This window comes from Hemitrygon akajei, chromosome 4, assembly GCF_048418815.1.
Source record: "Hemitrygon akajei chromosome 4, sHemAka1.3, whole genome shotgun sequence".
Taxonomy (NCBI): domain Eukaryota; kingdom Metazoa; phylum Chordata; class Chondrichthyes; order Myliobatiformes; family Dasyatidae; genus Hemitrygon; species Hemitrygon akajei.
In genome coordinates, this window is record NC_133127.1 from 185,955,602 (window position 1) to 185,969,043 (window position 13,442).

Below are 13,442 nucleotides of genomic sequence, written 5' to 3' on the forward strand. Positions count from 1 at the left end.
GAACACAGCAGGCCAGGCAGCATCTATAAGGAGAAGCACTGTCGACGTTTCGGGCCGAGACCCTTCGTCAGGACTCGAAGACGAAGGGTCTCAGCCTGAAACGTCGACGGTGCTTCTCCTTATAGATGCTGCCTGGCTTGCTGTGTTCCACCAGCATCTTGTGTGTCTTGATGATGTAGTTTTCTTTCGTTACTACGATTGGTATTAAACATATCAGTGATTGTTTTGTGGAAAATTAATTTCAATCCTGTGTTTCATTACTCAGGGAATGACGATCCGGGTTTCGACCTAGGAGATGCATTAAAAGACGATCCAACTACAGCACCAGGTATGCAGAAGTAACTTTACTGATATTGAGTCGTCCAGCACTGAAACTGTCCCTTGACTCCATGTCTATGGTGATCATTGTCTACCCATCTATACTAATCTTATTTGCCAGCTCTTGATCTGTTGTCTTCAATATCTTGCCATTTCAAGTACGTATCAAGTTGGCGCGTGGCCAAGAGGATAAGGCGTTCGTCTAGTGATCTGAAGGCCCCTACTTCGAGCCTTGGCTGAGGCTGCGTGTGTGTCCTTGAGCAAGGCACTTAACCACACATTACTCTGCGACGACACCGGTGCCAAGCTGTATGGGTCCTAATGCCCTTCCCTTGGACAACATCGGTGGCGTGGAGAGGGGAGACTTGCAGCTTGGGCAACTACCGGTCTTAAAAAAACCCACCTTGCCCAGGCTTGCGCCCTGCAAACTTTCCAAAGGCACAAATCCATGGTCTATCGAGACTAACAGAGGCCTACACACACACACACATCGAGTTGTGAGAGTCTACCATCCTGTTGGGCATTACATTCGAATTTCCAAACTCCCTCCAGGTGGGGAAAAAGACTGTCAGATCCCCTCTGATCCCAATACCCTTTACCTTGTACCTGTGCCTTCTGCATTTATGCATAACTGCCTTGGGATAAAGATGATACACTCTGTGACCCCTTTATTATATAACTCTTGTACCTAATAAAGTGCCCACTGAGGATATGTTCATGATATTCTGCTGCTGTAGCTCCCCCACTTCAAGATTTGAGACGCTCTTCCGCACGTCACTATTGCAACGCGTGGTTATTTGAGATACTGTTGCCTTTCGGTCAGCTTGAACCAGTCTGACCATTCCCCTCTGACCTCTCTTATTTACAGGGCATTTTCACCCACAGAGCTGCCACTCCCTGGATGTATTTTTTGCTTTTTGCACCATTCTCTGTAAACTAAATAATGTGAAAATTCCAGCAGATCAGCTGTTTCTGAAGTTATGCAAACCACCCTGTCTGGCACCAACAGATCGTATCTTTTCCCCGCTCTAATGTTTGGTCTGATCAGCAACAGAATCTCTTGACTATGTTGCTGCCACATGATTGGCTGATTAGATATCTGCATTAGCGAACAGGTGTACCTAATAAAGAGACCACTGAGTCTATCTTATGTATGCCTCTCAGTCAGGTCTTCCTTCTTTCCCATCACAACAGCCAACTCCACTCACTCCAAGTCAAACTTGCTCTCACCAATTTTGAGACAACATCCTGATGAACCTCCTGTGCAATCCTATATTTTCTCCTGTGTATTTACATATTCTCATCGCATGTTAACCAGAACTATATGGTAGGCTTTTTGTTTCAGTATCTAGATTGATGCATTTGATAAATCTTCAGCTTTATGTAAAACTAACAGACATAGAAACAGAATTTGGCCCGTTGAATCTTTTCAGCCAGTCCATCATTGCTGGTTTATCATCCATCTCAAACCCATTCTTCTGTCTTCTCCTCATAATTTTTGACACCTCTACTAATCAAAAACCTGTCAACTTCCATTATAAATATACTCAATGACTTGGCCTCCACAGTCACCTGTGCCAATGAATTTCATGGATTCGCCACACTTTGGCTAAAGGAATTCCTCCTCATCTCTGTTTTGGATGAGTTGCAGAAAGAGTTTGATTTACAAATTGTGGGGGTTCGAGTAAAGTTAAAGGTCCTTATTTATAAGCTGAGCACAAAACACAAACTTCTGGAGGAACCAGACTGAAAGAGTGCAGAGAAAATGTACAAGGCTGTTTCCAAGACATGAGGACCCAAGTTATAGGGAAAGGTTGAATAGGTTAGGATTTTATTCCCTAGGGCAATGGAGAATGAGGAGGTTTGACAGAGGTATACAAAATTTTGAGGGGTATAGATAGGGAAATGCAAACCGGATTTTCACCTGAGCTTGGGTGAGACTTGAACTAGCGGTCATGGCTTGAAGGTGAAATGTTTAAGAGGAACACGAGGTGGAACCTGTTCACTCAGAGGGTGAACAGATTGTAGAACAAACTGCTGGAGGAAGTGGTGGAGGCAGATTTGATTCCAGCATTTAAGAGATATTTGGATAGGTACATGGTTGGGAGGGGTCTGGAAGCAGGCTGATTGGACTAAGCAAGCTTAATGGTTCGGCACAGACTAGTTGGGCTGAAGAGCCTGTTTCTGTGCTTCTTTGACTCTAACTCAGTAGATCAGGAAGTTTCTGGGGAGGCAAAAGGATGATCGATGTTTCAGGTCGGGACAAGTGTACAGAAGCTAGAAGGAAGGACATGGCCATGGTTGGAGAGACTAGTCTTACAGATGCTGGAGTCCTGAACAACAAACTAGGAGGAATTCAGAAGGGTCGAGCAGCATTTGTGGAAGGGAAAAGCATTGTTGATGTTTTGAGTTGAAACTGTGCATTAGGATGCCAGGAAACGCTCTGTTAGGTTGTCATGAGTCCTATGGGCCTGTGCGGTGAGCCATAGAGCGTTGACATCTGAGGTTTCTAGAACATCTGTGTTTTGTTAATTGTTGTCTCAACTAGTCGTTAAGCCCTTGTGGTTTCTTTTTAATCTTGTCAAGTTTATTCTGACTTGTCTGGGTTTTCTGCATACTGTGATTATTTAAAGTGGACTCCTGATTAACACTAATTGCAAGGCCCTTGTATTGAGAATGATTCGTCTCATGGTGTCACTTAGTCAAGCATTGGAATTCCTATGTATAAATTCCAGTTTCTCTCTTTACATGGGAATCTGTCATTCCTCTGGATCTGTGTTCAGCTGTTTGCCAGTGTACTCTGTGACAGTGGTGATGAGTGGTATGTGATGGAAAGAGGGAGGTACGTGCACCTAGAGCCTTGTAGGCGAAGCAAAGAGGGTGGGGTTGTTAAGACTGCTGGTGAGTGATGGGTGGATACAGAAAAGAGGGAAGGAATAAGTAGGCCAATAGCACTTGGACACAGAATCATACAGGGTGGCAACAAAAACCAGTAGATGCAACCACACAAGGAAGAAATAAAGTGAAGCTGGCAGATAATTTCAACCCTCATCATGAGCTGATTGGTTTTTGAGGCTGACTGTGAGAGAACTTGGTGTGAGGAAACCCATCTTGTGTGAGCCCCTCCTCTTTCAAAGGAAATGCCAAACAGAAAGCAAAAGACTGCTGTTGCTGGAAAGTGGAAAAACAAAGTGATTGAAGAATATTTCCAGCAGGTTCTGTGGAGAGAAGGGTCAAAAATGTTAACATTTTAGGGTTATTTGTTTTTTTTTGACAGAAGTAGAGAAGTTAGAATAGAAACTTGTTTTGAGTTGCTGGGGGAGATAGTTTTTTGGGGGGGGGAGGCAGAGAGTGAAAGAGAATATCAGCATGGGTTAGAGATCGGAAGAGAGTGAAGGAACTGTATGTTGGACAAAGCCCAAACAAGATTGGGTATCTGCTTGGCAACATTCCTGCACTCGATCCACCAGGATAACCCAACTGGACTCATTGATAGCTACCAAATATAGAGTGAAGGTGGAGAGGATCTTTCCTATAGTGGGAGAGTCTAGAAGCAAGGGAAACAGCCTCAGAATATTTCAAGTTCAAGTTTATTGTCATGCAATGGTGCACATGTATACAACTAAATGAAACAAAGTTTGTCTGGGACCAAGGTGCAAAGCACAGTACATAGATCTCATACAGCACAAATAATAATGTTAACATAATATTCATAGGTAATAGAAAAAAAATCATACTCTGTGAATGTACAAATTTAACATAAAGACATACACAGTTAAATATATAGCAGTATAATGCTCTGGGCACAGTCATAAATAATGTGTAATAGGTCAGTCATAAATAATGTCTCACAGCTTGAGGAAGAAAAGGACATCCCTTTAGACCAGAACTAAGGAGGAATTTCTTTTCCCCTTACTATATTTAATAAATCTCTGGAATGCACTGCAATAAACATGTTTAGGTCAAATCATTGGCTACATGTAAAGTGGAAGTTGATGGACTCTTGATTAGTAAGGGCGTCAAAGATTACAGGGAGAAGGCAGAAGAATGGGATTGAGAGGGATAATAAATCAGCCATGAGGGAATGATGGAGAAGAGTCACTGGGCGAAAAAGCCGAATTCCCCTTTCACTTTAATTTGGAATCCTATCCCAACAATACCTATTTGTCTTTACCCTCTTCACGCTGTTAGCTCGAGGAACAGCTTCTCTGTACACATCGCACCCTCCAGGACTGTATGCCAAATTTAGCCATTTTGGCAGATAGGCTGTTCTACATGTTTCTTCTCCCTCCCCCCCACCCCACCTTACCCTGTTATCTAAGTTAAGACATTGTACCTTAATTGTAAGTAAATTCCCATTAATCATCTCATCTGATTGCTTCAGTAATATTTGAGATGGTAAACCTGATCCCAAAGCAAATCACAGTGTCACAGTAGCATTACAGATATACATATGTTAGAAGAGAAGTAAGAAAGAATAATTAACTTCCCTTAAAAATAAGATGTACAAGATTTACAAGTCAAGGATTACAAGATTTACAAGTCAAGGATTACAAGATGACATCCCTGGTTATAGGCTGAGTCATTATAGAGCCTGATGGCTCTTTGGAGCAGCACAGTTGTCCGTCTGTTACTGAAAGTGTTCCTCTGTTCAGCCAAGGTGGCATGCAGAGAGTGAGAAACATTGTCCAGAATTGCCAGGATTTTCCTTTGTTCTGCTACAGCCTCCAGTGTGTCCAATTTGACTCCTATGGCAGAGCCAGCCTTCTAATCAGTTTGTCGAGCCTTTTGGCATCACCCATGTGTGTTTCTGATATGCAAACATTGTTGTCTACAATTTAGAAGGACACTTGATTTGTGGTTAAAATGAAATTTTAAAAATTGTAAAACCTATTTCTTTTCCTTGCAGTTACAAAACCTGTATTGCCCGATGTTCGTAAGTATTTTGTTTTTGAACACTAAAGATTTAAATTTATTACACTTTGTATGCTGAGCTAATTTAAAAAAGACCGTTTCACTTGTTGTTAGTTCTGAAGAATGTACTTGCATTTTATGGAGATTCCAAGTTTTGCAGGAATCCAAATAATGTTTGTGTATAAATATAGAAACTGAACCCCTTTTGTTGTTGAATCTATGAGCCCATTGCAGGCTTAAGCAGGGTTTAGAGAACTGTGTATTTTGTGTGGGTGGGAGGAATACTTTTGTTTTGTTGCTTGTTGTGTGCTGCGATGTCCCGCCCAAGCATTGTAGGCATGCTGTGCCGGTGCTGGAATGTGTGGCAATACTTGTGGGCAGCCCCTCAGCACTTCCCTGGGTGTGTTGGTTGTTAATGTAAACAACAATTTTCACAGTCTGTTTCGATGTTCATGTGATACATAAATCTAAATCTGGATTTCTTTTTAAACAAGTTAATTTGTGAGCTTGGAGCAACAACTGCTCAACTTTAACACTCCTCTCTCCTCCTCAAACCTTAACCCCATCTGAACACACCGCCATCCACTCTCTCTGCACTAATCCCAACCTTGCTATCAAACTCTTCGACAAAGGGGGTGCTTTTGTAGTGTGGTAGACTAAACTGCACCTTGCTGAGGCCAGGCAACAACTCTCAGATACCTACCCCTGGAGGACCGCACTCTGGACCATCAGAAAACTGCCTCCGGCACCATCTCTGACCTCATCAACTCTGGAGAACTTCTATCCACTGCCTCCAAATTCATAGTTCCCTTTCCCCATACTGCTCATTTCGACCTCCTACCCAAGATCCACAATATCCAGTAGGCCCATTGTCTTTGCTTGCTCCTGCCCCACTAGACTGGTGTCATCTATTCTATTCCCCGTTATTCCATTTTTTTCTCACATACATCTGTGACATTTCTCATGTTCTCAATCTCCTCATAACTTTCAATTCCCTGGTTGACCACCTCATTTTCACCATGAATGTCCAGTTCCTATACATTTCTGTTCCCCCATCCAGAAGGTTTTGAAGTTCTCTGTTTCTTTCTCAATAAAAGAACCAGCCAGGTCCCCTCCACCACCATAGAACATAGAATAGCACAGCACATTACAGGCCTTTTGGCCCACAGTGTTGTGCTGACCCTCAAACCCTGCCTCCCATATAATCCCCCTCCTTAAATTCCTCCATCAACTCTGGAGAACTGTTCTGGATGTTGCTCTGTCTGGCAGAAGTGGTCCACACCTTCAACAATTTTTTTATCCTTCGACTTCCCCCATTTTCTCCAGACTCTAGGGGTAACGTGGGCACCAGATGTGATGGCTTTTCAGCATGCATGGTTCTTTCATTCAGATGTTTTCATTCATTTTCTCTTTCTATTTTGTGTATAGCGTTAGATTTTGAAGATGGAAAGAAACCTGTCAAACCAAAGGAGGATGATTGTAAGTTATTCATCTCTCTGCTATTTTGGTCATGTAATGCTTTCGATGTGTACTTACAATTCTCATAATTTATGCCCAGGTCAGAATCCGAATCAGGTTTATTATCACTGGCATGTGATGCGCAATTGTTAACTTAGCGGCAGCAGATCAATGCAGTACATTATATAGAAGAAAAAATAATTTATAAATAAGTAAATCTTATTCAGTATACTTTATAAGGTATGTATATATTGATTAGATTAAAAATTGTGCAAAAAACAGAAATACCATATATTTAAAAAATAGTGAGGTAGCATCCAAGGGTTCTATGTCCATTTAGGAATCGGATGGCAGAGGGGAAGAAGCTGTTCCTGAATTGCTGAGTGCGTGCCTTCAGGCTTTTGTACTTCCTACCTGATGGCAACAGTGAGAAAAGGGCATGCCCTGGGTGCTGGAGGTTGGACGCTGGACGCTGCCTTTCTGAGACACCGCTCCTTGAAAATGTCCTGGGTACTTTGTAGGTTAGTACCCAAGACGGAGCTGACTAGATTTACAACCCTCTGCAGCTTCTTTCAATCCTGTGCAGTAGTTTCCCCCCCCCCAACCCATACCGGACAGTGATGCAGCCTGTCAGAATGCTCTCCATGGTACATCTCTAGACATTTTTGAGTGTATTTGTTGACATACCAAATCTCTTGAAACTCATAATAAAGTATAACCATTATTAGGCCATTTAGTTAAGTTTGTTTTCCAGGAGCTTCCATTTATCCCCCCCCCCCCCATGTGCTTTTTGGCAACTTAGTCTCTTTTGCATATTTATAGACTCCACCCAGATTCTCCTGCTAACCTACCAATTTGTTTATTGAGATACAGTGCAGACGAGGCCTTTGAACCATGCCGTCCAGCAACCTATCTATTTAACCCTAGCCTCAGAACAGTTTACAATGACCGTTCAACCTACTAACCAGTATGTCTTTGGACTGTAGGATGAAACCAAGGCACCCAGAGAAAACTTATGCATTCCATGGGGAGGACGTACAGACCCCTTACAGCAGGGGTGTCAAACTACCGGCCCGCGGGATGATTTGGGGGTAGAAAAAGTATATTCATGACCATTTATTATGTATCAGTACGGCAGCCGTACAGTAGGTGGCAGTTAATCACCCGCTGTGCATAAGCGCCTACCACCCTGCACTGAAGGTCACTAGGGCCCCACTCACGTCGTCAGACGCAGTATAAACACACAGAGTACTCGGGTAAGTAACGCCTGTAGCAAGGCGACTGTTTGCTGCTGTGGTTCAAAATGCTTTCCAAGAAAAGAAAAGTTGACATCGAAGGTCGGATTTTCAACGATAATTGGAAAGGTCGTTTTTTCTTCTGTGAGGTCAACGGCAAACCTGTGTGTCTGATATGCTCGCAACACGTGGCCGTGGCAAAAGAGTACAATATCAAACGACACTGAGACGTCACGCGGAGAATAATGTGACAAGTACACAGGACGACTCAGAACGCAAAAGGTAAACGAGCTTGAAGTCAAGAGACCCGTGATGGAGCCGTCGAGGCCAGCTACATTATTGCCAACAAAATAGCTGCTGCATCAAAGCCATTCTCGGAGGGGGATTCATCAAAGCATGCATGCCGACGGCAGCTGAGCTGGTGTGCCCTGAGAAGAGACAGGATTTTGGTAATATCAGCTTGTCAAGAAATACTGTGGCAGAGAGAATCGGGGACCTTGCAGGAGATTTGAACAGTCAAATAAAAGACAAAGTGAGGTCATTTATTGCCTTCTCCATTGCAATTGATGAGAACACCGACATGAGTGATGTAGCTCCATTTTGGGAATATTTACTCGTGGTGTTGATGCATCTTTGACCGTCACCGAGGGGTTTGTGGAGGTGGTGCCCATGACAAGCACCACAACGGTGAACGACGTTTTCTCCAGCCTCACTGAGGCCTTGGGCAGACTGGGGGTTGACAGGAGTCACACTGTCAGCGTGGCAACGGATGGCGCACTGTCCATGGTCAGGAAAAAGGCATGTGTTGTTGAAAAACTCAGAGAGAAAGTTCAGGCAGAGAATCCAGAGCAGGAGTTCTGGAATTTTCATTGTATTATACACCAAGAAGCATTATATAGCAGGAGCCTGAAAATGGACAATGTCATGGATGTAGTAATCAAAATGGTTAATTTTATAAAAGCCTAGGACTCAACCATCAGCAATTTGACACTCTTTCGTCCGAAAGTAATATTGGACACAGCCTACCCTACCATACTGAAGTCTGCTGGTTGAACAGAGAGGTTGTGCTCAAACGTTATTTTCAATTACGTGCGGAAATTGGACTATTCATGAACGAGAAAGGGAAGCCAGTGGCAGAGTTGGATGACCCAGACTGGCTTCATGATCTTGCATTTTTGGTGGATATAACAGAGCACTTAAGTGTGCTTAATGTTAACATGCAAGGCTGCAACGAACTTGTCACGGAATACTACGACAGCATTTGTGCCTTTCAAATTAAATTAGGCCTGTGGGAGATGCAGCTATCCCGGAGCAACCCAGCTCATTTCCCCTCTTTGCAGTCTGTGCGTGTCACTCATGGGAATAATGACAACATGGACAGGTACAAGGACAAAATATCATGGCTGAGAAGTGAATTTCAGAATCGTTTCCAAGTCTTCATTTAGTTCAAGAAGGAATTCTCACTATTTTGCTCGCCGTTTGCTGTCAATGCAGCATCAGATGTGCCGGAGGAACTCCAAATGGAACTAATTGAAATTCAGTGCAAGTTAGGTTTGAATTACAAATTTGAGACTATGGGCTGGACTCTTTCTATCAATACCTGGGACCAATGTACCCCAAGATGACAGACTTTGCGTCAAAGATCCTTTGCATGTTCGGGACAACATATCTCTGTGAGCAGGCGTTCTCCATAATGAACACTGACAGATCCAAACTGCGCTCGCTGCTGACACACAGACATCTAAATGACATTATGAAAATCACAACTGCCCAGAAACTGGTCCCTTATGTTGATAGGCTGATTAAAGCCAAGAGATGTCAGGTGTTTGGAAGCAGCATGTGAAAAATGAGTGACACTGTTCGATGCACTGCGACATGTAAGCAAAATGCATTATGAAATATTGAGTGTCATAGTATTGTAATTCATTCATTTTCTGACTTCTATTATTGTGAATGTGATCACTTCAATAAAAATTAGAGGCTGACTGTGTTCATTGTGTGAGTTTGATTGCTGAAGCAGGCTAATAAAAATTAGGTGCAGTTGTATAGCCTACATTTACAGTTTGTTTTGTTAGGTCTACATTTGTGTCTGCTAATGTTTGATTTCAAATGGTTTGTTGATGGAAGGGGTGTGGCTCCCAAAATAATCAGCCAAAATGGGATCGTTTTTCTCTGTCTCAGCACAACTTTCTTGTAGCCTACGACTAAGTTAATACCAATCATAAAAATAATGCTTGCTAGGCAATCTTCTTCATAAGAAACGGAATTTGTAAAGTGAAACACTTTGTAGTTACAGCAGAGACTGAGACACGTGAGAGCAGGCTGAAAAAACGAAAGCTGTGGGAGCACGTGGACGTGCGCAGCTGATCCGGCCCCCATGAAGTCACATTTTGCCCAATCCGGCCCGTGACCTAAAATGAGTTTGACACCACTGCCTTACAGATTATCCCATGCAGTGGCCAGTCTTCCAACCAACAGGTCTTTGGGATGTGGGAGGAGACCGGAGCAACTGGGGAAACACATGGCGGGGGAATAATGTAAACTCCACAGTGAGAGCGCACTAGGTCCTAATTCAACTAGTTGCTGGAGCAGTGAGATGGCATTGTTACCTTCTGTATCACTCTTGGAGATGTAACAAGCCTCTACAAATTAAAATAAGGAATAAACGTTACTGATTAGTGATGTTGACTCAAGGGTAAGGATTGTACAGGACACCAGAGGGGCAGGGGCTCTCTTGGTGTTCAGATAGAAAATCTGTGAACTCTTCCCACACTGACGACTAATGGGACTTAATTGTGTAGTAACTTGTCTGAAAGACTACACCTCTCAAGTAGCTGTACATTTGGAGTGCACTAGAATTAGACCTAGAACAACCTGTCTGAAACTTTGTCTGACTATGGTTAAGAAAAGTATTGATTAAATGCTCAAGTCCTCAACTTGAACACATTGGTTTGGAAGTCACAGTGCAATAAGAACAATTTGTGGTCCAGAACGTTTGAAGGGTTTCTGGTCCTGGAAATGTTGTGATGGGCTCTGGGGATGGAGCTGGTACTGGGGCAAAGGGGAAGATGGCTGTGGACTGGGACCTCGGTTGTGTTCGGGTGGGAGGGAGAAAGGATGGGGCATGCCAAAACATTGTTAACTTCATGTTTCCTCTCTTCATTTTCAGCTGATGGATTTGATTTGAGTGTTGCTATTGACGGTGTAGGTAGGTACAACAATTTCAAATTGGTTTCTGCACATGGTTATTTAACCTCTACAGTAAATTGTTTAATCTCTGGGGGAAAACCTTTAAATGGGCAACACATCATTGGGGTAGGACAGTCTAACTTCATGGCTGGGTAGATTAGGCCACAGGTTTCTTCGGCCTTCCTGATGGGATAATACCACTTCCCCACTGATCCATTTCCCCACTCCAGTAAATTGTAAAGCATAATTTTCCCTGCCTTCCCAGGTAGTGAGATATGTCTTGATTGTCAGTCTGGCGTCAGGTGCATGGTACTTTGGTAAGATCGATCTCTGGTATCTTTTCTGCAGGAGGGCACCATTAAGGGTAGTTTGTAAAGAGCTGGGCATTTCTTTGTTCTTAAACTCAAAACGAGTGGAGCTTCTGGCATAGTAGGACATTAGTGCCAAATTGGCACATTTTCCAGATAATAAGACCATAAGGTATAGGAGTAGAATTGGGCCATGTATTCCATTAAATCTGCTCTGCCATTTCATTATGGCTGATCCATTTGTCCTCTCAACCCCAATCTGCTACCTTCCCCCCATATCTTTTCATGCCCTGACTAATCAAGAATCTATCAACCATTGGCTTGGCCTCCACAGCTACCTATCGCAACAAATTCCACAGATTAAATACACACTGGCTCAAGTAACTCTTTCTCTCCTCCCCCCCCCACCTTTTCTAAAAGGATGTCTCTCTATTCTGAGGCTGTGTCATCTGGTCTTAAATTGTATGTCCTTTTAATACTCCAGTGTACTTCTAATTTGCCTTTTGAAAGGGCATTAGAATAACATTTAAGTGAACCCAATAAATTGAGAGGGAGTATGGGAAATGGAATCCAGAAAGTGTCCAGGGAGGGTGGGTAACAGAACCAGATTAAGAGAGAACAGGAACTAAGGTCTGGTGAATATAAATTGTGGACGTTGTATTTTAGATGCTGAACCACTGGGATCTCTGAGGGGTTGGTTAGTGCATTGAGTTTTACTACAGCATAGTATTACCCAGGTTTAACCCAGCTTGCAATATTGCCCAATGATTTACAAGTAGTCAGAAATCAAAGTGATAACTCTCCTATAATCAGTTTATTTAAGGCTAGGGAGGTCATTGTTCCAGTATTGTAAACTGGGATGTTGATTTGGTTTTAGATTGAAACAAACATTAAAGGGTAGCAATTCATCCCACAATCTCTTTGACCCACTACTGACAGGAAGGAGGTACAGGAGCATTAGGACTAGGACAGCCAGACTGGGTAACAGCTTCTTCCTTCAGGCTGTGAGACTAATTAATGTCCTGTCACTTGGACAGTGAGCTGTTTCCCTGTACTGTGCAGTACATTTTCAATTATATTTTATTAACTTATTTGTGATAATGGTTTGTGCTGTGTGTGATGAGTTGAGGGTGCACTGCAGACCGGAGGAACATTGTTTCGTTTGGTTGTATATATGTACAGTCAGATGGCAATAAACTTGAACTCCATGTTGGCCACTGAATGTGGCTTTAGGAACTTAATTTATTTGGAATAATTGGAATTGTAGGGTCATTAAATTATACTGTACAGAATGTGGCTGAACTTATTCATGCTGACAAGTTATCTTCCTGAGCCAGTCCCAGCTCACTAAAACAGGGGTTCCCAAACTTTTTATGCCATGGACCCCTGCCATTAACCAAGGGGTCTGTGAGCCCCTGCTCTGACCCTTTCCTATCTATGTACCTCTCCAAAGATTGGCATACTTTACATTATTATTTAAATGAGTACAGTATGTTAAAATGTACATTCAATGAAGTGGTGGGTGTAATTTTAACTCGTAATTCTTCATTTTTGCGGGGTGAAATGAGACAATTGCACTGTTTAATCTGCACTTGAGACTGGTTTTGATTAATCTGCAGCCTTGTTTTTCTGACAGACAAGTACACTCCAACCGAGGCCCCTAAAAAGCCAGGAGGCAGTGGTGGGTCAGGTAAGCCACATGTTTTTGACCCTCTGTTGCTGAGCTGAATGTCTGCTGACTTGTGAGCATGCTAGGGATGTATTGACCAGTACACTCCGAGGCTATTTTATTTGGTACAGGGTTGGAGCCCTGTCTGGTCTTCTGCTGTGTCGCCTGTCCACTTCAAGGTTTGAAGAGTTGTGCATTCAGAGATGCTCTTCTACAAACCACTGGCATAAAGGATGGGGCACCATGACTGCATAGTGTTTAATGCAACGCTGTAACAGCTCAGGGTTTCAGAGTTCAGTTCCAGTATCCTCTGCAAGCAAGTTTGTACATTCCTTCTCATGAGCATGTGGG

General features: G+C 42.9%; 1 protein-coding gene across 1 annotated transcript in view; it reads left to right on the top strand.

The window, feature by feature from the left end:
- The window catches only part of LOC140727037 (CD99 antigen-like protein 2), a 69,508-nt gene that overhangs the window by 36,217 nt on the left and 19,849 nt on the right, over positions 1 to 13,442 (top strand). Inside the window, exons 2-6 of the mRNA XM_073044209.1 lie at positions 266 to 328; positions 5,228 to 5,254; positions 6,661 to 6,711; positions 11,095 to 11,133; positions 13,059 to 13,112. Of these exons, the coding sequence (XP_072900310.1) occupies positions 266 to 328; positions 5,228 to 5,254; positions 6,661 to 6,711; positions 11,095 to 11,133; positions 13,059 to 13,112 (234 nt within the window). The remainder of the gene's footprint in view (positions 1 to 265; positions 329 to 5,227; positions 5,255 to 6,660; positions 6,712 to 11,094; positions 11,134 to 13,058; positions 13,113 to 13,442) is intronic.